This window comes from Callorhinus ursinus, unplaced genomic scaffold (assembly GCF_003265705.2).
Source record: "Callorhinus ursinus isolate GAN/ISIS: 27379988/994484 unplaced genomic scaffold, GSC_fseal_2.0 scaffold18, whole genome shotgun sequence".
NCBI classification, from domain to species: Eukaryota; Metazoa; Chordata; class Mammalia; order Carnivora; family Otariidae; genus Callorhinus; species Callorhinus ursinus.
Genome location: NW_027397080.1, coordinates 1,926,096 through 1,951,914, shown reverse-complemented (window position 1 = coordinate 1,951,914; position 25,819 = coordinate 1,926,096). Strand labels below are relative to the sequence as shown.

At 53.3% G+C, this 25,819-nt stretch overlaps 1 protein-coding gene, 1 long non-coding RNA gene and 1 other non-coding gene across 5 annotated transcripts in view; 2 read left to right on the top strand and 1 right to left on the bottom strand.

The window, feature by feature from the left end:
• RNF220 (ring finger protein 220) overlaps positions 1-25,819 on the top strand; it is a 220,643-nt gene that overhangs the window by 185,048 nt on the left and 9,776 nt on the right. Inside the window, exons 3-8 of one of the 3 annotated variants that reach the window (XM_073902709.1) lie at positions 279-411; positions 8,374-8,419; positions 11,859-11,960; positions 16,699-16,741; positions 19,856-19,977; positions 20,321-20,453. In XM_073902709.1, coding sequence (XP_073758810.1) covers positions 279-411; positions 8,374-8,419; positions 11,859-11,960; positions 16,699-16,741; positions 19,856-19,977; positions 20,321-20,453 — 579 coding nt within the window. Of the gene's footprint in view, positions 1-278; positions 412-8,373; positions 8,420-11,858; positions 11,961-16,280; positions 16,536-16,698; positions 16,742-19,855; positions 19,978-20,320; positions 20,454-25,819 lie in introns of those variants that run through there. The other 2 variants (XM_025855931.2, XM_073902710.1) reach the window with 2 other exon arrangements.
• LOC141374407 (uncharacterized) lies at positions 5,669-16,245 on the bottom strand. Its single transcript, XR_012381252.1, has 3 exons — positions 16,202-16,245; positions 6,368-6,515; positions 5,669-5,892 (listed from the first exon to the last, which is right to left on the bottom strand). It is a non-coding gene; the product is annotated as an uncharacterized lncRNA (long non-coding RNA).
• Positions 19,227-19,330, top strand: LOC112812422 (U6 spliceosomal RNA). Its single transcript, XR_003205279.1, has one exon. It is a non-coding gene; the product is annotated as a U6 spliceosomal RNA (small nuclear RNA).

The following is a 25,819-nucleotide window of genomic DNA, read 5'->3' as shown; positions in this document are numbered from 1 at the left end:
CCTGTATGAAACGAAGTGATTCAGCTTTGATTGCACAGAGCATTGACTGTGTCCCAACAGATTTCCCAGAGGGGCAGCTGGCTAAGGAGGTGCCATTCATGGCCCCGAGCCACAAAGAAGAGTGAATTGTCCTGGTGTCTGAGACCCTTGGGCTCCACCCTCCTCTAGGCCAGGAAGTCCTGGGAGGCAGCAGGCTCGGACTGGAGGATTGGGACACTGGCTTTCCGTCCACAGACTAGCCCAGCTTATCTGTCTGTCTCTTCTTCTTCCCTCCCCAGGTAAGAAAAAGGCAGCAGCTTTGTTTGACAGCCAGGCCCCTATTTGCCCCATCTGCCAGGTCCTGCTAAGGCCCAGTGAGTTGCAGGAGCATATGGAGCAAGAACTTGAACAGCTGGCCCAGCTGCCTGCCAGGTAAGCCACCAATCGGGGGAGCCTGCCTGCCAGACGATTCCACTCAGGGTTCTAGACACCAGGTCCCGGGAACAGCCACCTGGCCCAGTCCCCAACCTCTAGGTAGAAGGCAAGGCCCTCCTGTTACTCTCCTCTACTCTGCCTTCAGTCCTCGGATCCTCCAGCAAAATGGTGATGCCTTTCCCTTCTTGCTGTCTTTTCGGAGATGGGAAGAGCGTGACCCCTCTTCAGTCCTCCGCCTCAAAAGGGCACAAGAGGAGCTGGAAAGGGATGAGCCACGGCCACGGGCCTTGCACTGCCATGCTAAGCCTCCGGGTAGGGTAGCAGAAACAGGGACTGGGCCTGGCAGTCTGCCCAGCTGTGTGGCCTTGTGCCGCTATCCAGGGGAGTAAGCACTGCCTTCTCTATGAATCTCAAGGTCTTGAAAGGTGACAATCAAGAATGGGCTTGGGCGGGTCCCCCCCGTGCTCCACCCTACCTCCCTTCTCCCTGCCTGAAGGACCAGATGGAGCCTCGTTGAGGGCCTAATAGAGGAGCCAGGTTATCAAAGGGACAGAGCAAGGGTGTGACAAATTACCCCAAATCTTCGCAATTTAAAGCAACCATTTCATTGTACTCATGGAATCTGTGGGTTCAGGAATTCAGACAGAGCACAGAGGGGATCACTTGTGTCTGCTCCAGGATGTCTGGGGCCCCAGCTGGGAAGACTCAATGGCTGGGAGCTGGGATCATCTGGAGCCCCCTTCACTCACATGTCTGGTGATTGATTCCGGCTGTCAGCTGGGACCTCAGCTGGGGCTGTGACCAAAGCACCTACACTTGGCTTCCATGTGGCCTGGGCTTGCTCATAGCCTGGCAGCCTCGGGGTAGTTGGATTTTCTATGTGGCAGCTTAGGGTACTCAAGCCAATGTTCCAGCCAACGAGATGGAAGCTGCATCACCTTTTACAACCTAGCCTCGAAAGTCATTTAATGCCACTTCTGCTGTTCTCGATTGGTCGAGGCAGTATCAGCCCAGCCAGATTGAAGGGGAGCAAACATACACCCCACCTTCTGATGGGAGAGTGACACGGTCATATTATAGGAGAGCACGTGGGATAGGAGACATGGTTGGTTGCAGCCTTCTCTGGAAGATACGTCTGCCAGGGAACAGCCTTCCCCACCATTCCCAACCCCACCCCACCCCTTGTTCAGTTCAAGTCATCAGACTTGACTAATCTTCCTTCTACCGTCTCACCTAATCCCCCTTGCAGGGTGCAGGGGACCCAGAGGTAAACCAGAATGGGTCCCACCCCCAGAAGCTCATTGCTTGAGAGTAAGGGGAGCGGGGCCATAGAAACTGTGAGGGGTAGAGGCTGCTCGATGGGAAGAACTGTGGGGCATGGAGAAAGTGCCAACCCCAGCACAGAGCAGAGAAGACCTCCTATGGGAGGGGCGGCCTGAGCTGAATTTTGAAGGAAGTATTAGTTATGTGTTCCTGTGCTGCAAATTACCCTCAAACCTAGTGGCTTGAAACAACAAACATTTATTACCCACAGTGTCTATGGACCATCAGTTCAGGAACAGCTTAGTTGGGTAGTTGTGGGTAGTTGTGGCTTCTGGCTCAGTCTCTCATGAGACTGCAGTTAGGATGTCAGCCAAGACTGCAGTCATCTGAAAGTCTGCCAGTGACTTTGGGAGCCATTCCCAAGATGGTTCCTCCACACGTGGGTCTCTCCGTAGGACAGCTTGAGTTTCCCTCTGACATGGCTGCTGACTTCCCACAGAGGAAGTGATCCCAGAGACTCAGGAGGAAGCCACAATGCCTTATATGATCTAGTCTCAGAAGTCATACAATATTGCTTCCAGTGTATTTTATTCTCTTCATTAGAAGCAAAGTCACCAAGTCCAGCCCCCACTCAAGAGAGAATTAAACTCTATAAGCTCTACTTCTTGACAGGAGGAATATCAAAGAATTTGTGAGAATACTTAAAACTAGCACAGAAGACTATACAAATGATAAAATAATAATCCTGTTTGAACACTCGCTATATGCCAAGTACTCTACATTGCATTAATGTATTTAATCTTCACAACAACCCTCTAGGGTAGGTAATAAAAAATTATTAGCTCCATTTTACAGATGGGGAAACTGAGGAACAGAGGGGCTAAGTGGCTTCTCTAAGGTTGCACAGCCCATAAAGTGGTAAAGATAAGATTCGAACCCAAGCAATCTGACTGTAGTGCCGCGCCCTTAACCGATCCGGGCATACACACACATCCCTGATCCTCCCCAGCACACACTACCTGGGACTAGCCTAAAAGGGGCACAGCGAAGTATCTTTCCGCAATTGAGTTCCACACCTTGGCTGTCTGGAAGGGTTTCTGGGTAATTTGCTTCCAATGGAGGACTTCCCCTCAATAAGAACAGAGAATAGAGGCAGAGGTGTGTGGAGGGACCTGCAGCGTTCTGTAAAAGCTGTGGACCCCTAAGGATCTAGAAAATGGGGGCCCAAGCTCTCTGCCTCCTCAGTGGGGGCCACACTATAGCCTAGTCCCTGTGGCCCCACCCCTGCACAGCCCAGGGAGTCCACATCTACCCACAGAAGTGCCCCCCAGCCGTGATCCTGCACCAGTACCCCCCCGTATTTCCTCAGAGCGCCCCCTACTTCCACACGCTTACCCCCATGTCCGTTTACCCACCCAGAGCCCCCACATCTGCTCCGCCCCTCATGGCTGTGTCTTGCGTCCCCCACTTCTGTGCCCCTCACGTCCAGGCCCAGCCCAGCACCCCCTAACCCTTGGCACGCCCCCCCCCCCCCCCTCTCCCCCCCCCAGACCCCGGGGTGGCCCCGCAAGTGAAATTCCCGTCGGATCGATAAAGCCGAAGCGCTGGCGGCGACGGGTCGATGGTTTTATCTGTCTCGGCCCCGCCGCGCCCGGCGCGCTGACAGTCCGACCGGCCGGCAAAGGCGTTCAAGGGCAGCAGCGCCCGCCGCCCCCTCCCCTCCCATCCCCTCCTCCGCCCTCCTCTCCCTGCGGCCGCTGCGCCCACCGGACTGCGGGCTGGACCGGCCGCCGCTGCCCTCGTGATTTATCTGGATTTTTAATTGGAAAAAATTTGCGAATTAATTGATTTCAGGAACTTGCCAATTAACATTGTAATTGGGTGCGTGATAAATTCCCAAGGAGCGTGTCAGCTCCCGCTGGGCTGAGGGCGAGGGCGCCGCAGAGCCGGGGTAGTGCGCTGGGAGGGCCCAGCCTTGGCTGCCCTTGCCCCGCCCCCGCCCGCTGTCTGGGAGGCAGGAGGAGAGACGAGGAAGTGGGGGAGAAGATGTGGCACCTGGGCTCCTGAGACTCCTACCCAACCCCCACACCCACCCCCACCCCCCTCCCTGCCACCGGCTCCCTGAGCTGAATGGGACCTTTGCCCAGCCATTTCACAGTTGGGGAAACTGAGTCCTGCAGGAGGGCGGAGCTTGTGTGTGCCTGGGCACCGCTGGAACGGAGGGCATCCCCCATCCATGGCATGTGGCCAGAGCCTTCCTGCCCAGCTCTCCAGTCCTCTCCTTTCCCTTCCACTTCATGCTCCCTGCTCCCTGCTCCCCTCCCTTCTTCTCCTCTTCCCTCCAACTTTCCCCTTCCTGCTCTTACTCTGCCTTTGCCTCTGCTCTCCCACCCCTCCCACAGCTTAGCGGGCTCCGGAGCCTGTGGACGCTGCTGCAGGGTGCCTCTCCATCACCTGGGACGCCTCCCTCCGTCCCTGCCACATGGCTGCTCCCCGAGAAGTTCTTCAGGATGGGCCTGGTGTTGTGCCTTCTGCTTCCCTTTGCCCAACAGCACAGAGCAGCAACCTTCCTCCCACCCCCACCCCCAGCAGGCTGCTATTTGACACACCTGAGGATTCACACAGAGAAGCAGGGACCTCTTGGCTCCCAAACTAGGGCTGGCTGCTTTTTACGGACACAGGCAAACGCGTGTACATGACATACAGGCACCCGTCCACGCCCACATTCCAGCACACTAGATATGCTCACATACACACACACTCATTCCCACAGGTATGTGGGCACACAGACACCTACAGGAAGAAGAGTCAGAACTGTTGGCAAAGCACGTCTACTTTTCCAAGTACTTTTACATTTGAGATCAGAGGCTGTGCCCACACACCCTCCTTCAGCCCGCCCTCCCCTTTCTCAGTCCTGCACAGGAGTGCAAACAGACCCCAGGACTCAGCTAGTTAGAACAAGGAGGGCATAGTTAGATTAAGGACAGATTGAAGGGGGCTTTCAGGCCTGGAGGGTTGTCCTGGATGCAGAGGGGGAGTCAGAATATTGGTGAGCCGCAAGAACCTTGACCAGATTGCAGAAGTGTAGGAGAATCGCTCTGGAGGCCAGTGTGGAGCATGAATTGGGGGTCGAAGCAGAGAGACAAATGAGGATGTTGGGCAGGGTCCAAGGGACAGATGATGAGCTGACCCACTGGCCTGGGACAATGGCAGTGGCCTTGGGAATGGAGAAGAGGGAATGATGAGAGACTGGTGGAGGAAGAAGCAAGAGAACGTAGGTGATTACTCACAGGGTACTTGCTAGGAAGAGCTTTCTGACCTGGGTGACCAGAAGGGTGATGATGGCAGAGAAGGAAGTTTCTGGGGGAAGGAGGAGACAATGGACAGGGCTCTGGGCATGCCAAGCCTAAGATGTCTCTGGGATGGTGATGGGGTAGAGACTGGTTGTGTGCAGACAGGCAGCAACATACAGGGGGCTGAAGATTGGAGGGTTGTGGGGAGTGACCCCCAGACTTCTCTGTGGCCCTCGGGCAGGAGTTTCCACCCAGAGAAAGGAAAGAGCCCTAGGCATGGAGAGATGGCACAGAGGTGCAAGTGAGGCGTGGCTTGGTGAGGCCTGAGCCTGGGGACCTTTCCCGGGAGGCTTCCAAAGCCACTTTGAGACCTGGCCCCTAGGATGGGAAGCCAGCTCTCTGGTCAGTGCTTTCAAAGTGCTGAAAGGAGCCACAGGGAGGCTAGGGGACTCTAGAGAGGCAGGGTATGGAGATGGCAGTGCCCCCACCCCCACTTAAGCCTTATTTAAGGCCGGCCTCGGTGTTTGGTTGGGTAATGAACTAGATAAACAATTCCCCAAATAGATTAAAACGAAGTGTAACTTACAAAGGCGGCTGGTGATGATGGTTTATTCCTGGGCAGCACACCATTTCTTTATTTCCAAGGATAATTCAGTGTAAATCACCTTAATTAAAAGTGTCAGCCCAGCCCATGAATATTGTACTTAGGAACGCGTTTCCTGGGTCCCAGTTATAATTTAAAACCCATGGATCACTAGGCAGCGAGTGACTGAGAAGGGAGGAAATCGTTGGGGGCGGGCTGTGGAAACAGGGAGGGATGGAAGGCAGAGGAATCTGTGGGCTGGGCAGGAGCCAGTCGGCCTGTAGCTCTGGAGCTCGGACCTCCCCTTTCAGTGGCAGGCTTTTCACCAGACTCCTGTCCCTGGGGAACCAAGCACAGTCAGAGGTAATCAGGTTGTTGGAAGAAAGGGGAGGGGGGCACTTGCTCAGAGAGAGGGAAGGAGCCGGAGGCAGGCTCCTTGGATATAAACCAGTCCAACTTAAGGGGGAGGGAAGAGTATTGGCAAAGGGAGAGGTTGGACATTCTCACCGTAGAGGTCCTCATTTCTACTCACCAGCAGAGCAAACTAAAGCCCAGTGTCAGTGGGATGTTCCCAAAGTAGAGATAGAAAAAGAACTCCAAGCTCTGTCCTCCAGCCTACCCCCTGAGTATCTTTAGGGAAGCAGTGTGAGCAATGGAAAAGCAGCCCTTCAGACTCGGTCCAACAGGAACTCAAATCCCTAAACCCTACATGGACTGTGTGAACATAGAGGTGTCATTTAACCTCTGTTAGTGAACTTTGTAAAGTTTTTGTGAAGATTAAAGAGAGAACACATATAGAGTACCTGGCCCATACCTGCCAGACCTGTCCCATGTGGTTGGTGCACAATCATTGTTCACTCTGTCCTTTTCGGTCCCAACCTGATCCTGTTCAGACAAAGTGCAGACCTCAGGCCAGGGGTCCAGGGAGAATACTGGTACACAGAGATGCCTCATTTCTGTACCTGTCCAGACACAGGTGCAATGGGATGTCAGTCCTTGTTGACTGAGTGAAGGAAGGCTCAAAGTCATGAAGTCCCCAACTAGTTGCTCCTCAAGAGAAGCTCAGTTTCTTCTCTGTACCCATTGCCTAAATCAGGGACTGGCTGGGAGCAAGAATACAGGGACTGTTCAGGAACCAAATGGAACTGAGTGGAACCTGGTCTGGCTGTCCTTCCCAGTCTGTGATGCCCACACTGTGTGATCGCACAGGCAGGCAGCTCTGCGTTTACACTCAGACCTTAGGCTCATGCTGCTGCTGAGCCCGGTGGCCTCTGCACTGTGATGCGTGTGTCTGTGTGGGTGTGTGTCCACGTGTGTCTGCATGTGTGGGTGCGTGTCCGTGCATGTGGCTGTCTGCATCCATGCATGTATTTCTGTGGATGTTGGCGCCTGAGCAGCTCTTCACCCAGGTCTGGGGGACTGTTGTGAATGGGTCTTTATTTACAACATGTTTGAGCCTCTGGGTGTGACCACATGGGTCTGAGTGACTGTTGACAGAATCATGGACAGTAGATATGTGTGTATTTGCCTTTATGCCAGGGTTTCTCAACCTCAGCACTATTAACATTTGGGGCCAGATAATTCTTCGTTGGGAGGGGCTGTCCCATACATTATAGGATGGTTAATATCCTCTACCCACCAGATGCCAGTAGCAAACTCTGGGCCCCCAGTGGTGATGATCAGAAAGGTCTCCAGACATTGCCAAACATCCCCTGGGGGACAATGAGGACTTTATCTGAATCCACCTAAGCCTTTGCTCACATACTGGGTGTATCTACTACGTCTGACCGTGTGGGTGTTCCCTGGGTCCATGCCCTGTGAGTCCGTGCGTGCCCCACGCATTCTGCCTTGGGTGTGTGTCTGTGTGTCTTTTGTGCCTTACAGATAGCTCTGTGGGTGTGCTGTACCTGCATAGCTTGTACGTGTCCGTGCAGGGACCCTGTGTCAATGGGCTGTGTCTGCCTCCTGCATGTATCAGCCAGCGCCTCCGTGCGCATGTATTTGTATGTGTGTGTGAGTGCACGTGCATGAATGTGTGAGCACAGATGTGGTGAGCAAGTGGGGGCAGCAGGGAGGGAGGGACAGGAACAGGGATATTAATGTTTCTGAAGTGGATCTGATTTGATACGTCTTGTTCCATTGTCAGCATCTGTTTAGCAGGGATTTGTAATACTTTGTGGCTCTGGATCACTCATGCTTAGCGCGGGATGTGGCCTTGCATACCAATTTTGTTATTAAACACAGTCCTCGCCTCCCCCACAGCCCATCCATCACCTCCCGCCCCTGCCCCCACCTGCTCCAAGCCGCCCACCATATTTCAGGGCCCAGCTCCCGCCCGCCTGCCGCGCCCGATGCCGGAGGGCCTGGGGCTGACAAATTGAATCAGGGGGAGATCATTCCTGGCCTAACGCAGTTTGCAGCGTGTTGGAGGGAGAATTGACAAGAGCCATGTCAGCTCCATCACCCCAATCCCATAGGAGCTAAGAGCAGGCTGGGGACAGGAGGTGGAGGGAAGAGGGCATCCAGGATATGCAGAATCCTCAGGGCTGATAGCAGGAATCAGGTAAAGCCTCTTTCCTCAGATTCACGAGGGAGCCTACCAGGCCTAGTGTCTATGCCCCCTCCCAGCTCTTGCCACGGGTCCCTGATGGAGGCTGAGCTAGTCAGGGCCAGCTGGGGTTGAATGGCCTTGGTAGAGCTTGGCTGCACAGGGCTGGGCTAAGCTGGCTATGCCTTCTCTTTTTGGGGTCTTGCTATTCTTCTCTTGCATGCCCTGGGCAGCAAGTGGTATGGTCACCCTGTTCTCTTCTTTCTTGGCAGCAAGAATTCCCTTCTGAAGGATGCCATGGCTCCAGGCACCCCCAAGGTAGGTGGACAATTGTGTGTTTTCCTCCTACCCATCCTAACCTAGGCCTACCCATGACTGATTTCTCTCGAGGAAAAGGAGCTCTTACTGGATGCCCAACTGTCTCCAGGGTTTGATCATCAGTCTGAGGCGGAGGGCTAACCTGTGTGCTTGAGTGTGCATGTGCGTGTGTGTGTGGGGGGGGGTGTACTCTGAGCACGAGCCAGAGTATGTTCATCTGACTTCTTCCTCTTCCAGTCAGGACAGGGGTCAAAGCTAAGAATGACCTGGAGGCATGGGGGGCTCGGACATTAAGACTCAAAGGAGGAAGGTGAGCTGTAGCAGGTAAAGAAAAATACAGAAGTGCAGGCCAAGACAGAGAGTGCACTGGCCTTCAAAGCCAGGCCATGGTGTGTGTGTGTGTGTGTGTGTGTGTGCGTGCGTGTGTGTGTGTGTGTGTGTGTGTGTGTGTGTGTGTTTTGTCCTGAGGGCAGCAGGGAGCCAGGGAGGATGTTGGGCTCATCTGGGGAGACAATCTGCCCCCTCTAAACAGATACTATGGGAGAGAGGTTTGAAAGCATCAGACAGAGAAAGGAAAAATGAAGGGCAAGTGGCTGGCTCAAAGGAGGGGCCAGAGAGGCCTTAGCACAATGACATGATTTGTACCAAGAACTCCCATAGGTGGCCCCAGAGGCAGATGGTACTGCTTCCCCAAAGGTGATGATTTTGAGGGAGTGGGGACCTGAGGAGGAGAACTAGACCCTACTCACTGAGTGTCCCCTTCCTCACCCTCGGTAAGGCAACATCCTTTCTTAAGAGTTCTCAAAATGACTCGTAAAGGCAGGAAACCCTGGCCCTTTTTATAGGGAGTGAGGAGTGAGGGTTAAAGCTTCAGAAATGGATGAAATCAGTCAGGAGGCATGCACAGAGAAATTAGAGCGAAAGCCAAGAAGAGAATCTGGGGACCCCTGCATTGGGGGTTCAAGATAAGGTATAGGCACGAGGAAAGGGGCAAAGGAGGAGGGGTCGCAAGTTAGGAGGGGCCCAGGAGAGCCTGGTACCCCAGACTCTTCGGGGAGAAAAGTTCCAAACGTATGAGGTGGTCAGCAGTTGAAGAGAGAAAGTCCAGAGAAGGGAACCATTGCATTAAGAAGTCTTAAAGGCACTGGTGACATCTGAGAGGGCAGTTTGGAGAAAAGGAGCCAGAGCGATAATATTACCTCCCAGGTTGGCCCAACTCCCCCGGAGGCCTCAGAAAGGGTGGGAGTGGATTTTGCACCTTCATTCAGGAAATCACTCAACACAGAAAGTTGGACAGAATGAGGGGCAGAGACAGATGTAGGCCCTGCCCAAGGAAGCAAAGTCCTCTGGTCCTAAAGAGAAAAGGTGGGTGTTGCCACGGAGCTGTGGACCATGCAGGTGGGGAGCCACCCACCCGTGGATGCCTGTAGCATTCAGTGGTTGTGGTTAAGGAAGGTAGGCCAGCCGTTGCCACCTGACGCCTGACACCTGAGCATGGCTGTCAGGGCTAGGCATTGGACCCCAGTGAGGCCTGTGCTCGAAGGATAAACACAGATGCAATCCACGTCCATACCTGGCCCCACACATATGCAGATGCTCACACTACCGAGGTCAGAATACTCACACAGGAGGTCTTAAAACCTGTGTGGATCCTGCCACCACCGACACAGGCATGTTGATAATCAAACTCAGAGGCAAGGACCCCTGCTCGCCCACTTCCAGATTCATGCTCACGCCCCAAAGCTGACCATTTCAGGGTCTATCCCCTGCCTGTGGCTGAGGCTGTAGGGAAGTGGGCCATGGGTGGAAGAGGCATAAGGTAGAAGGTTCAAGCCAGAGACTGAGAAGACAGGGAGGCGGAAGGAGGGGGGAGGAGGAGAGGGCGAGGGGGCCTTAGACAAGATTGATGGCCTCATTGCCATTAAGAAAAAAATTAGCCGGTGGCGGCTATCATATTAAAGGGTGAAGAAGCCGTGAATTATTTTCTTAAAGATCTTATCGCTTACAATGATAATTTTACCTTCCAAAAGGCCACTTTTAATGAGGCGAAGAGCCAGGCAAAAAGTCATGATTTAATGCCGGGATTTTTTTTTCAAAACACATTTTACTGCTTTTTGGTCCATGTTTAAAAAGCGCCAGTGACCTTTTTTTATTCTGCTTGCCCCAGGTGTAATGCTGGGGCCTCTCAGGGCTTCTAACTTAGAGAGAATGAGAGAGAGAAAGCACACAAGAGGGAGCTTTCTCGTGGCGGGGGGCAGGGACCCCCACATTGTTTCCCCTCCTCAGCATCCTCCCTGGGACCAGAGAAGGAGAAGGACATTGCCTGAAAGCCCACCTTAATCTGCACTGGGCCTGCCTGGCTGGGTGAAGAAAGGGCTCCAAGTTGCAGGCCCTTCCCAGGCTCTTTCCTCTGCCAGCTCTTGGGGAGAGGCTGAGTCAGGGAGCCCTGCCAGGCCAGCAGCTGCCCCTCCCCAACCAGGGCCCTTGCCTGAGGATGTGCAGCTTAGCCACCGCATGCGGGTCACATCCTAAGGCTCGGTTGGAGATGAAGGATAAATGGCTGCTCCATCTTTCCCAAATTGCTTTCTTTGGGCTGTCACTGGCGATTTGGCATGGTTTCTAGGCTGGGGAGGCCTCCTAGGGAATTGTATGCTTCCGGCTCCGAGCCGTGCAGGCTGGAGAGGGTGGGGGAAGGAAGTAGGGATTGCTTTCAGGCCTCCAGCCCCCCCCCCCCTTTGCAGCTGAACAGGCCTTGGCAAGAGCCGGCAAGAGCCGGCTGAACGTGCCATGTGGTATTTAGAATTGTGGCGCTCGAACACAATGTAAAGCAGACAGTTTATTAATCTAAACTGCAGGCGCATGTAGGAGAGGCTGCACAGGATTGACGTGGGGGGGTTAGTTCTGCTGGGGTTCTTGCTGGGGTCACTGCCGCAGCGCAGGGATAAATGGACCCAGCGTACATCCCTAGCTGCATGCGGGAAACTCATATATACTATTTAATTTACTGTCTCCATAGCAGGGCTGCCGTCAGCCTGTATTAGGGGCAGGCAGGGCAGCAGGTATGTGGCTTTACCCCCAACCCTTCGGGGGGGGGGGTCCCAGAGTCTCTGCTTGCTAAGGGAGAACAAAGCATGTATCATCTCAGCCCACTGGGAGTGGGCAGGGAGTCCTGCCCCACTGGGGCAGAGATTACCTGAGGTCTGGGAGTTTTGGACCCTCTTGAAGGTCTCTACCCGTTCCCAGAATCAAGCCACCCTCTTCCACCACCATACCCCCGGGACCCCAACACCTGCCTGCCTTCTCAAGAGTGGTTGAGACTATCCCTCTGCCTTCCTCTCTGCCCCTCTCCCCAAAGCTCCGTTGGACTGGGAAGTCTAGGGGACTGACTGACTGCAGGTCTCATTTGGCCTGAGGCGACATGTCTCTTTTCTTCTTCCAGTCCCTCCTGTTGTCTGCTTCCATCAAGAGAGAAGGAGAGTCTCCAACAGCGTCACCACACTCCTCTGCCACTGACGACCTGCACCACTCAGACAGATACCAGGTGAGGAGGGGGTGGGTGAGCATCAGAAGGAAGCTCACGTAGATGAAAGCTTAGAGGCGCCTGCCCGGTGCTAACTCCTCCCCCTCCTTGGGAGGGGAGAAGAGAAACCTGAACTGTATTTGGTTCCCTCTGCGTCCACTGCCCCTAACTGAACCCAGAAGGCACAGGTGTCAGGGAATAGGCCTTCTACAGATGGGTTTTAAGGAGTGATGCCAAGGTCACCTGGGTTCTGGTGGGCTCTGAGCATTTCTGAAGCTTCTCATTCATCAAGAGGTATCCTATGTGGTTTCATTTCATGAGGGACCCAGAGACATAGCCCCAAATCCCCTGAAGACTTCAAAACCAGGATCCCTTGAGCAAATAACTATTCAGTGCTGCCAAACCTTGGTATCAGACCCAGAAAGAGACAGGCAGACATTACCTGTGAGTGCCTTGGGCAAAGAGGAAGGGAGTAATCACACAGTCCCAAAAGATCACAGCAAGAGGGGGCCTGAGGGTAACATCCTAGCTCTATATGGATATCCTTTGTGATAAGGAAAAAGAAAGAACTCCCCCAGAAGCTTCTGTCTGAGGAGAGACAGAGTCCTGCCCTTAGGAGCCCCAGTCAGATGGAAGAAAACAGGGCCTTGCTCCAAGAAACATTTGTTTCAATGGCAATAGGGCTTCTCAGGAAGCCCCAGCATAAAAGGAGAAAACAGCTCTGACTCAGCCCTGATTGGATGTGGAAAGACAAGGCAGCAGGGACCTATAATCCCAGATAGAGGACCTGGGTCACTGCTGGCACACAGGAAGCCTTTGTTGGAATTAAGAGATGTTCTCCTTGGGCCCCCTTTCCTCCCAATTGACACAGCCTGGCATCAGGGTGCAGAGCTTAGAGAAGCGAGCAGGGGCGTGGACACCAGCCTCCACTGGCACCTCCTGTGCTTCTATATGGGACTCAAACTGCATAGTCCAAAGTGCTAGCCCCCCAGAGGAATCCCCACTCTCATAAACCTTGGTTCAAGAGAGGCAGTCCAGTCCAGCCCCTGGGGAACATTGCTCTCACCCAGACAACCCCAGTGTAAGTGGAGAAAGGACCCAACCCCACAGAATTCTGGTCTGATAGGGAGACAAGGCTCTGTACCAGAGAGTTCCACTCCAAAGGGATGGACAGAGCCCTGGTTTTAGGGGGCATTCTGCCACCCTCTCTACTTCAGGCACAGCATTCAGCCTCAGTACCTGCCCAACTAGGAAAAGAACTACCATGAGGCATAGGCACGGCATGCTAAGGCATGGTACTGAGGTCTTCTCTGATTTAGGTTCAACCCATATTTCCAGCTGCCATTCCTAACACTGCCCTCCATGAACCCTATGGGCTATCCCCACGTAATTAATGCCAACCACTCCCTTTGGCTGTGCCATTCCTTTCTTGCCTGCACACTTTTACACATGCCGTTTCTTCTAATGGGACTATTTTACCCCACTCCATCACATTTCTATTTATCCTTCAATACCCTGCCCAAATACCATCTCCTCCAGGAAGCCTTTCTGGATTAGCTATCTCTTCTCATGACCCCTGTATGTCCCTATGATTGCCCTTATCATCCTATATTGCGATCACCTGTTTAGATATGTTTCCATTATTTACTGACATATAACAAGCCATCTCGAAACTTAGTGGCTTAACACGATGTATTATTTCTCATGGTTTTTTTTTCAGTTGACTGGGCCTTTCCTCTTATGCAGCTCATTCAGCTGGAGGATTGACTAGGCTGGAAAGCTTCACATTCTGGGAGATCGGGATGCCTTGGTTCTCTTCCATGTGGCCTCTAATCCTCCAGTAGGTTAGATCAGCTTCCTTACTTGGCAGCCTCAGGGCAGTGTCACACCAAGAGGGTGAAGGCCAAAACTGCAAAGCCTCTTGAAGCCTAGACTCTGGAACTCACATCAACTTGGCAAAACAAGTCGCAAAGCTAACCCATAATCAAGGGATGAGGAAATGCAGCTCTTGACAGAAGGAGCTGCAAAGAATTGTGGCCATATTTAACCTATCACAACGAGCATGACTGTTTTCACTAGACTGGGAGTTCCTCCAAGGCAATGACCTTGTCTCATCCTTCTTTACACCCTTCCTGTACTCAAACATGCTCAGCCCAGTGTCCTTGCCTTCAGGGGGTTAGATTTGCAAATAAATAATTATAGCCCAGTGTTTTAAGTGCTGTGACAGTTATAAATAAGTTTCTGGGACAGCACAGTGTAAAGAGGGGCAAATCAAAGCAAGCTTCACAGAGGAGGTAACAACTGAACAGGGTTTCAGAGGACAAGTAGGAGTTCACTTTGGTGGACAAAGAAGAAGGTCTGCCATTTCAAGACAACCCTGTGTGCAAAGAGCATAGAGGTGTATCACAGAATGATGTACTTGGGGGACCTGCTAGCAGTTCAGTTTTGTTAGCATGTAAAATACAAGGGGAATTGGTAGAAGGTGACACTGAAAGCTCCCCAGAGACTAGCTGGGTATCCCCTCCCCTGATCTTTACACAATGCCTGGCATGTACTAGTTGGTCAATTCTGTTGGATTTTTTTTTTTTTTTTTTAATCATCGAAAGCTGGGCAGTGGTGGTGGGGGGGTCTGGTTTCTGGTTTGGATTCCCATTTACTTAGCCCCTGCTGGGTTACCTAACTCCCTTAACCATGACCTCATTTTACCCTCATAGCAACTGTGCAGACTAGGATTCGTTGCCCCCAATTTATTGCTAAGGAAACAGGCCTAGAGAGGGGATGTGACTTTTTTTGGAACACATAAATTATGAGTAACAGAGTCAGAATTTGAACTGGAATTTGGCCCTGAATCCCTGATTGTTTTCCATCCCTGCACTGGGCTCAGAGGCTTCCCTCATAAATATCCTTCTCCCCTTCCCACTGATACCTCCTGCATGCTAGACCCTGTGCTGGGTGACTGGATAGAGATGACCCCACCCCCAGTAGAAGGAACACACATGTAAATAATCACAATATACAAGACCAGAGGGAAGCCAAGGGGTGGTGAAAACTCAGAGGAGGCAACTAACCCAACATTTGGGGAAAAGTGGAGCCTTCCCAGAGTCCTGAAGGGTGAACAACCATTAACCAAGCAGCAGATATGGAGGCATGAAGGATAATCTAGTCCAGAGTCCAGAGCATGGAGTGCTAAAGAACTACAGTTAGCCCTGCAAAGGTAGAGTGTCAAGATGGCAAAGGGAGAAAGCAAAAGTAGAAGAAAAATCTGAAGAAAAAAGCAGGTCACATAAGGCCTGTATGCCATGCTGCAGATCTTCTAGGTGGAGAACCACTGAAGGATTTAAAGATGTGGGGGAGGGGGAGACAGGGTCAATTTTATACAATACAAAAGATCACACTGTGTGTAGTCTGAAGGATGGGTCGCAGGGAGAGAAACTGAACACCAGAAGGCCAGATGAGAGACAAATTTTGAGAGGTCACAGATTATGAACTAGAGCAGTGACATCCAAGGCAGGTATAGCCATTCAAGAAATACGCTATGCCAAGCGCTGTGCAGGGCCCTGGGTTCACCCATATGACCCACACGTGGCCCCAACCCTGGAGTGGTCAGTCCACCATAAAAATTTGTATGAGCCACAATGGAGATCAAAGTACTCCAACGGGAGGAAAAGATATTTTTGCTTAGGCCTGGAAAGATGAGCAGGAGATACACAGAGGTGGAGATGAGAACATTTAAGAGACCTTTAAAGATAAGACTCTGGCATCTAAAGTTGGACTGAGTGTGAGGCATGAAGGAGGGTGGGGCCAATGACACCTCTCACGTTTCCGGTATGGGCACAACTGAGTGGATGGTGCTATCCGAACACCCAGGAGGAAAGCGGCTGTTTGGGGGATGTCGAGTTCCGCGTTGGCCGCGTTGACGTGCGGTGCCTGCGAAACCTCCAGGGGCTGTCCGAGAGACAGCTGAACTGGGAATCCTCTAGCAACGGGACTACAGAAAGGCCAGGGGCTGGGGGAGGGACAGTTTGGGACATTCGGTGGGATCGCCCGGAGGCGACCCGGAATCCAGACGCCTCCTCCCCAGCAAAGCGATAGCTCTGCGTGCGGCGGGGGTCGGGGCCGGACTGAGGATCTCGGGCGGAAGGAGCACCGCCCTGGCAGGGGGCGTGGAGCGGGGTGGGAGGACCTGGCGGCCGCTAAAACTCTGCCGGGTTGGCTTTGCGGACGGTGGGAGGGACCCCAGAGCGGCCCCAGCCGGTTACTACCGGAGTACGAGCAGCTGTTTCCTGGTCCTGGTCCGGCCGCCCCCCCATCGTGAACTTTCACCCCGGCGCGCGACGGCAGCGGGTCACGTGATCAGGGCCAACATGGCCGCCGCCGCCGGTGGGAGCTGAGGTGCCGCCGCCGCCGGGCAGCCGGGGGGAATCCGCCCGCATCGCCGCCCTCGTCGGCCGGGCGGCCGCAGGGCCCAGAGCACCGGAGACCGGGGTTGGGGCGGCACCGTGCGGCGGCCACGGGGTCCCGTTAGAGCATCCCCCGGCGGCTATGCCGAGGGCCCGGAGCGGCCGGCGGAGCAGGGGGGCCGGCGGGAGGGAGGAAGTAGGTTTGTTTACGGGCTGTTTGGGGCGGGGCAGGCCGGGACCGGGGTCCAGTGCTGGGGCGGGGGCCAGGGCTCCAGGCCGCGCCTGACGCCCTCTCTCACCCTCTCTCTCTTTTTTTTTTTTTTTTTTTTTTTTTGCTTCTGCCCGGGATCTTCTCCCAGACCTTCCTGCGAGTGCGAGCCAACCGGCAGACCCGACTGAATGGTGAGTCTTGCCCGGCCCCTCCCTCCGCCCCACCCCCGGCCTCCTCCCTCCCTCGCTGCCTGCAGCTCCAGGCTTGCCTGGGTCTCTTCGACATAGGGGCGGTTGGGCTTCGTCGCAGTCACAGCGCCTGAGAGAGTGCTAACCAGGGCGGCCGCCCTCAGTTTCCCCGTCTGTCTAATGGAGGTTATGGTTCCAGCTCTTGCCCACGCCTCTCTAAAGGCCTTCAAGAACCCTGGCGGGCAATAAGTACCAGAGAATGAGGAACAAGCTACACAATTCCACTCGGGAGCTCAGCTTTGAATTTGCAAACTGCTGGGACCTCACTGTACAAGCCGGCAGGGCGCTGAGAATGTTTTTCTTCCAGTTTTTAATCAGCGCCCAGTAGTGTGAATACAGCCTCTCTGCTGAGACTTGACAATGCAGTGAGATCTGGAGTTCCCACGGCAACAGGAACTAACTCATCCCAGGGCTCTTTGAGTTATCAGTCGGCCCACATTTCACAAAGGTGATCAGCGTGGGCTCGACAGCTCTTAGAGGCCTTCTCTGAAAGCACGTCGTGTATGCACTACCTGGTGCCCCCCCCCTTTTGGATTCAGACCTCTGGAGCATTACTATTTGCTGAACACAATTGGGTGAACCGAGCTTTTTGTGCTATCTAGGGTGTGGTATATCTGGGTATTGGCTGTAAGGGGCTTAGGGTCTCTGGGCCAGCTGGTAAGTCAGTGAGGCTATGTCGGACATTCAGGATCTCCACCTCTTGCCACTTGGTTTCTGCTGCCTGGCTGAGCCCTGATCCGGGAAAGGGAAAGCATTCGTTATGGCCTGACACCATGTTAATCATCATTATCATAGTACTTCTGAGAAGAAAGTGGTAACACATTTTGTAGATAAGGAAACTGAGGCTGGGAGAGGAGAAGGTGATTTGTTTAAAATTGCGCAAATGGGATGTAACTGAACCATGATTTAAACTGAAATTTACCTCCAAAATCTGTGCTTCTGTGACCATGTCGTTCTCCCTCCTTAAGCAAACTACCTACACTTTAGTAAGCTTAGTTCAGGACTTACAAGATGAATGGCAAGTTAAACCAAACCTGCCTTGGTTATTTGAGAATGTTCAGATGTTGTCCAACCCATCAGGGTGCTTTCCTGGGATTATAAGGGATCTTCTGTCCCGGGTGGCTTGGGCAAGAACAATGTACAGTATCATGCTCTCCTTCGCAGTTCTCTAAGATTAATTTCTTTATTCAGTCATCAGTGTTTGTCATAGGCCCTTTATATTGGCACACTGCTCCATATGGGCTTCAAGAACTGTCAGGGTCCCTCACCTTTCTGATGATTTCTCCATCCCAGCCCTGGCTGCAGCGTGCCAAGGTGGCTCAAGCCTGAAATTCCAAGTTTTAGGACAGTCAAGGTGAAGGGATCTAGATCTTTGTCTACAAAATCAAGGAGGGCACTCATAGTCCCCTCTCCTGTAGTGAGACCACAGGAAATTGAAGATTGGGGCCAGGCTACAGACCAAGATTTCTCAAACTCCATGCCATCTCTGGTGGGGTGATGGCTTTCCTATTGGTTTGGGTCTTCCTAGAGCTACTATTTTGGAGTTGGAGTAGCTCTCTGCCTCAGACTCTCAACAGGCAAGAGGTAGGTCCCCATGTACGTATTCTTAGTGCCCTAGCACACTCACAGATCAGTCTTTGTTGCTGTTGTCAGTCGGGGCAGGTGTGGTACTCTTAGGAGAGGAGAGCATTCTAACCTATGGAGTCAGGCCTGATTTCTCCTGTTTTTGCCACTTTTTAGCTACTTGAGCAAGTGCCTTGTTCTCTCTGAGCCTTAAGCGTCTTCTGTTAAAATGGGTAATGCAAACTTGATTCAGGTTGAATATAGAATTAAATGAGCTACCTTGTGTAAGGTATTTGATGCTGAGCCTAATACACAGCTGAAGCTCTAAATTGTAACGTCAGCTTTCACCTGTGTTCCCCTCCCTAAACTGTATTCATGAGCTTCCCACCAGGGTCAATATCCATGAGAAAGTTTTTCCTGGCCTTACAGTGGGGAACCATTTTCTCCCTGGCTGGCTCCCACACCCCTCAATCAGTCTGATCTCAGAGTGGCTAGCTCTACTCCTGCTATTGCACGGGGAGGGTGGCAGTCCCTTGTTTTGACCCCTTCCTGCTTCAGTGACAGGAGAGCTGCAGAGAGGGATTAGTGAGCTAATTAGAAATGATTGCATCTCTCAGCATTAATTAGCAGTGCTTTGGGCTTACAGTGTGCACTTTGGAATTGAGCCCCCTGCGGGACAGCATGGCAGGCAGCCGTCTGCCTCAGGGGCCTGCCAGCCCCCTGCACTGATTAGAAATGATGGAACAGGTTTGGGTAGGCGCAATGAAAGCTGTCCGCTCAAGGTACCATGGGCTCTCTGACTCAGATCCTCTATACCTTTATGACTGGGCCTCAGTCTCCTCTTCTGTAAAATGGGACCAGCGAAGTGCTTTCTTTGTCAGCACATACGCTAAAATTGTAACAACACAGAGATTAGCATGGCCCCAACACAAGGATGATATGCAAATTTATGAAGCATTCCGTTGTAAAAAATGGGACCAGTGGACATGAGAGAAAATCTTCCTGAGAGATTCTAGGTAGGACACTGAGGGCTGTGCCACAGGGCCCTTGGCCCAGGAACAGAAGGGGTTTTAGCTGATGAGTGACCAGCAAGACAAATTGGCCCCATGGAGGGACCTTGGGTTCTAGCCAAGAGATGTTCTCTAAGAAAGCCCATGGTCTTGGCTTTCTGCGCAGATACCTAGCAACTTGGAGAGATTTTGCTCATTGGACTTACTGAGCACTGCAGGTAGGACGGTATGGGTTGAACTTGAGCTATCTGTGACCAAAGAGTGGACACTTTGCTGGCCTAGCACCAGTCTCCTCCCCAGGTGCTCTTGGCAAGGCCCAGTCCCCAAAGGAGCAGAAGGTGCTGCATAATGGCGGCCAGATCAGGCACTGAACAAAAGGGCTAATGGCTGGCAAGAGGTCAGGATGTGTCAGCTCCACTGGGACCCTGGGAGCTACAGTGACCGTCTGCCTGTTCTGTGCTTTGTTTTCGGTTTCTCCATGCAGCTCGGATTGGGAAAATGAAACGGAGGAAGCAAGATGAAGGGCAGGTATGTCCCCTGTGCAACCGCCCCCTGGCAGGATCGGAGCAGGAGATGAGTAGGCATGTGGAGCATTGCCTTTCTAAGGTAGAGGGGCCATCACTACCTACCTCTTCTCCCCTCCCCCCTTGCTTCCCCTGACACTAGCTGCTGACTGCCCCCAGATGTAGGGGCTGTGTTGGGGTCTCCGTGTGGTCTCAGCAGCTTCTTCCTCTCTGTTCTTCACCCTCTTCCTTTCCTTTCACGCTTCCACTCCTCCCCTGGGGCTCCAGTGGAAAATTATTGGGAAGAGGCCCAGGTTCTTTGACTTTTGGATTGGTTTCCTTGAAAGGAGCGCTAGAGCTGGGGGCCAGGGCTGTGCCTTCCTTGTAGACCTAGGGGAGCAAGTAGTGGTGGCCCGGGACCCATGATCCTACTTTGCTCTTCACAGAGGGAAGGCTCCTGCGTGGCCGAGGATGATGCCGTGGACATCGAGCATGAAAACAGCAACCGCTTTGAGGAGTATGAGTGGTGCGGGCAGAAGCGGATACGGGCCACCACTCTCCTGGAAGGTGGTTTCCGAGGTACAAGCGGCTGACACGTAAAGCACTGGTGCTCTGGTGGCCGGGCCTCTGCTGGGTATTCATCTGTTGGGAGCCAAGAGGCCAGGGCTGGTGGCTGGTCACCCGTTCCACCACGTGGGAACTGCTGCCGGCGGGGCTCCTTTGTGACCGTGCTGCCTGCCTGTGATGTGCATATTAAAATGGATGTATTTGGGTGGGGAAATGGAATTGTGAGGCTGCAAGCTAGGAGTGACGGGGGGGGGGGCTCTCAGCCTCGGGTGATGCATTGAAGGTGACAGCCAGGCCGCGTTAGCACCTGCATAAAATATTAAAGGGACGGTTATGCATTTATCACTCCATCCCTCTTAAGGCTGATAAATGAGAATCCAGCAACCTGCTGTACACCTCCAGCACTGGGGGCCCTGAGGGCTTCCAGGCAAACACATTGGATTTTCCTCCTCCTCCTCAGCCCCATGTCGGGGAAATCAGTTACAGAGGAGAGAGTGAGTTATGGCAAAATTTGACCTCCCATGAGCTTCATTGGTGAATCTAATTTTAGCTCTGATCCCATCCCTTCTCCCTGGGCGCCCTCTGCCCTGAAGCAAGAGGGGCCTGGGCCCAGCTGCTCCCTGCTTCCTTTGGGCTCGCTCCAGTTGCTGCAGAGGGATCTGCAGGGCTTTGCACAGCTCCCTTGCCCTTCCAGCTCCTTGGAGGGATATGGCTTCGCCCAGTGGAAGTCTCCCACCCCCCCCACCCCAGGTCAAACAGTAGACTGGTTGGATGCCTAGGGTCATGTCCTCTTGTCAAACTCCCCTTCTCTGGGCAGGGGAAAAGGGAAAGAGTCTGCCTCCTGGCCTCCAGCTCTCCTCTGCCTGTGCACAAGCACAGCTGGCCCTGCGACTTGTAGTCATTAAGTGAACCAGTCTGCTTCCCATCTGCCTCCAGTTCTCTGGGCAACACCCCGGGGGAGTACTGGTGGGTCTGGTCCCTGGGGAATCTCACAGCAGCTGGGAAGAGGGTCTCTGCCTTGTCCAGGCCTTGCTGCATGGGTTGGTCCCGAGGAGCGGTCTCCACAGCGCCGTACAGTGCAGATTGGATATGTGAAGGGGCTCCAAGTCCAGGTGGGGCATTATGCCTCTGGGTTTCTCTCAGTCCCCAAGCATCTGGGGCAAGCCAGAGTGTCAGGACGGTAAATCAGCCCAAACCATTGCCGCAGCCTGAGCTGGAGAAAGTTCGTTTGCCACCTCACTCTGGTCCTGTTCTGTAGTTTTAGAGTGTCTGAGGCCCTGGGAGGAGGATGAGCAGCAAAAAGCCCAGGATCCTGGAAATGGGACACACAGGTGTCTGGTGGTGGCCCATCAGGGTCAGCTGCAGGATGCTGCTCTGGGTTCACAGTTGGCAGCTGCAGATACATCTTCCATTACTGTGGCAACTTCTTAGGTTTCTTGGCACCGAGCTGGACCTGATGCCTTCTGGGCACCAGACAAGGCTTACAGAGGATAAAGCTACATACATGGGGCCTGCTGATTTGACAGTGTTTCCCCTGTGCCCGGACGTACTTGCAGAGCGGGTGTGCAGTGCTCTTAGGCCCTGGGCGGGTGTCAGTTTTCCCTGAGTGTTTACACTGTGAGGTTGTTCCTTTCAAGAATTCCTGAGGGGAGTTCAAAGGGGGCTTTTCTTTGAGCGATTTGGAGAGCGAGAATGAGAGTGAGGCTTGAAGAGGGAGCAGGGCCGGAGGTGCCTTTATCTGCAGAGAATGGCTCCAGCTTGCCTGATAGAAGCTGCGGCCGCCTCTTAAACAGCTTAGTGCAGTCAAAAGACAAGCAGACTTGAAAGGCTGTTTTACAGCAAGATCAGCAGGGGCCACGAGGCAGAGAGCGGGGCGCAGTGGAGCAGAGGAGGCTGAGGCTCCTCGGTGGGGGGGAGGGAGGGCATCAAAGGAGGCCCTGGTTGATCCTTACTGCCTCTGCCCCTGAAACCCCATCTGCAGAAACCGGCCATCTGTCAGTCTACCCTCCCTGGCCAGGACTGGTAGGCCCCAACTCTTGGGGGGTTGGGTGTGGCCCCGCCAGGCGGGCTGGTGTCAGTGCAGCGCATTGATCGCCCGCCGGGCGGGCCGGGCCGCAAGCCGGGCAGCGCGTGCTTAATGTGATTGAAAGGCAGTTAAAATGGCGGTGACCTTTTCAGGAGGAATTAGATTGCCTGCCAAGACCGGTTAGAGGGAGTGATAACGCCGGCTGAAGAAGCTGCCCAGCCGACTTCAGAGAGAGGGAGCAGAGGCAGGATGAGCGGGCGAGTGGTGAGGCCCATTTAAGCTGCGCTGTACGTGCTGACAGAACAGAGATTGCTGTCCTTGTTAGATATGAAAGAATTGAAGAATTGCAGATAAGTTCCTGTATCCGATCATCCCCTATCCCTCCTCCCAGACCAGGGCTCCTTCATCATCCTCAGCAAAGCTTCCCACCAGGCCCACTGGGAACTGATCTGATGGAGCAGATCTGTTACCTTGAATGTAATCTGCTATGGAGCCAGGGAACAAGCAAGAGTTTTGGTGGAGATACTTGGCTGAGGGGAACAGGCCTTGAAGATAGGCCTGTGGCTATCGAGGGCAAAGCCCAGGTAGCTCAGGCCCGGAGTGCTTGGAATTGGGACTCTAGAACAAAATGAAGGACCAGACAGAACAGGTAAGTAAGCAGTACCAAGATAGGTACAGCTAGAAACAGATCTTTAAGAGGCTAAAGGAAATAAAGATTTCAAGACAGTAGGTCGGAAGATCTAAAACTTTCAGTGTCTAGGAAATACTGTGGACTTCCAGTTCTCAGAGAAATCCTGGGCTGTGTGCCTGAGCTGTTGATGTCCTCTCAGAACCTAGTCTGGTACTGCTGTTTCCCCCACCCAGCTTTAGAGTTGCATAAAGGGTGGCATGGGGCCTAGTGCTTCCCCAGCATTCCCCTGAGAGAGCTTAGCAGTTAGGAGAAAAAGATCCCTTCTGGGGCACCATGCCAGCCCTGGGCAGAGCAAAGGGCCTCTGGGCTAGAGCAGCAGGCCTCAGGGAAAAACTAATACAGCCCCTGGGGACAAACCTGCTCCTATCTGTAGTCAAAGGAGGTATGTGATGAACGAGCCACACCTTTCTCCTCATTTCCTGTCTCCAGCTCCTGGGTCCTAGAAAAGACTTATGGTGAGATTTGATCCTTCCCCTGTATTGGTTGCTAGTGAAAGTTCACCCAGCTGGATTTGGGGAGCCTGGAGCCCATCGTTCTGGAATGGACTGGCTAGAGAGAGAGGACACGGGAATGGTTGGTTTCAGATAAGGTAACAGTGATGGGGGCGGGAACAAGAGTGTGGCAAGATGGAAACCTTTCCCAGGAAACTGCACAAGAACTAGGAGGTGCCGCACCTTATCTGTGAGCCCTGACAGCAAACGAGTCACTAGAATCTAGCATTGAGCCCCTTTGACTCAAACAGGTGGAGGGGAGCGAGAATGATGGTACTTAGAGAACCGGCTGTGCCGACCTCTGCCCTACCCAAATCCTGGCCTAGCGACTACATCTTTCTCAAGTTCCTGTCTCGGATTTAGGCTGGTTCCAAGTAGCCCGGGATGAGCTCTCATGGAGAGGACAGGCAGGGCAGCTCTGGCACCGATCTTTTAATGGGCTATGACTTGCTAAAACATCACCAGCTTCTGGGTCAGGGGCCAACAGGTATTGTGAGTCCCAGGGCACAGAGAACTAGGCCTTCCCCTCGATGCTGCCCCCTCTGGCATGTTCATTCCCAAAAGATGGGAGCCCCCACAGCTACAAGTGTCCCCTGGTGCAGCCCCGCCGGCCGCGTGGTCAGGTCAGTGACAGGTGTCAGAGCAGCCGGCTGCAGGAGGCAGTCTTGGAACGGCGAGGGCTAGGGCTGCTGCCTTCCAGCTCCTGCTACCTTTAGTTCTACCTGTTGCCTGAGGAGAGGTGGCAGGGAGCAGGGCACCTTCTGTCCCCTGTGGCAACTGACGGGGATTTTAATGGCCTTTTGGAACGCAGTTGTTAAGCTGGGATGGAGGGAGCGCAGGCAGAAGGAACAAGTATCAATGGTTTCAAACGGTGTCCGTCTCTCTGCGTCTCTCCTGACGTGAGGCAGTGAAACGCGTTATTGAGGAGGCCCGGAAAGTGGCTAAGTGCGTTTGACACACGCCAACTCCCTGCCTCCACACTGGATAATTGCATTGTCAACTGTTCAGCGAGGTGGCAGGTGACACTGCAGGCCGATTGATTGTCCCGCATCGCAGCTCCCGAGACTGTCAGCTCCCCAATCGATGGCGTTTACACAAGACACCGTAACTGCATCTGTAACTAATTCCAGTGTAAAACTCTCCGGAAGCTGCTGCCCGTCTCCCCCCCCCCCAAGAGCATGGCCTCTGAAGGGCCCCAAGACTTTCCTTTCTCCCTGGGCTCAGGTTTTGTTCAGAGCAGCAGGTGAGGAAATTGATGGCTCCTTTTTTGTGGTTTCGGGTTCCAGGACGTTAGTGCCCCCAGTGAACGGGCATCTCCAGTTTCTCAATCGATCACCTAATCAATTGATTAAATTAACACTGATTTTTTTTTCCCCTTCTCGATGACCCAGGAAGAAATGAGTTTATGGGAGAGGGGTCATTTTTATAAAATTTAGACTTGCCTATCATTTCTGCACTTAATCCTCTTCTTCTCTGTTGCTAAGCATTCATTTGGAGGGAAGGGATTTTTCACACTGCCTACCCTTCCAGAACCCACTCTGCTGAGCATCATTGACCAGCAGGCTTAGTTTGCCTAGAGACAGCAGCCCAGCACATTGCACCACTCTCGGTGGGCTTGAGCCATAGCAAGGGGCCTCCCCTGGTGACTGAAGGGTCCCCCAGGTCAACTTGGAGGTCCTGGGAGCTGAATCCCTTCCCTGGATAGCAGCAGCAGGAGTGGCAGCTTGCTTGTTATCCCCAGCGCTACATGGAACAGGAGCCAGAGGCTTGGAAAGGAGCTCTGTGTGCCATCTTGCCTCTGAGCACTGGCTTGGGATGTTCCAGCAGCTGAGAACATAAAACGGCTATGGAGCCTTCCTCTCAAAGCAAGCTGGGGGGGAGGGGGGAGCCGCTGTCTGCATAAAATGGCTTTATGGCAGTTTCTTTTTATTATGATTCTGCCAGAAGTCAGCAAGTGACATTTCATTAAGAAAATAAAGTTTAATGTGCTGGGAAGGAGGCTGGAGCAGGCTGGGGCAGCATAAGAGGGAAATTGGCAGTAGCAGCCTGTTCTGAACACCTGTGGGGGTAGGGAGAGGTTCCCAACATCTGTCTCCACTGGGGGATGGGGTCAGGGTCATAGTAAACTGCTCAGACCAGAGACAGGCCTTTTCCTTGGCAGATAAGATGT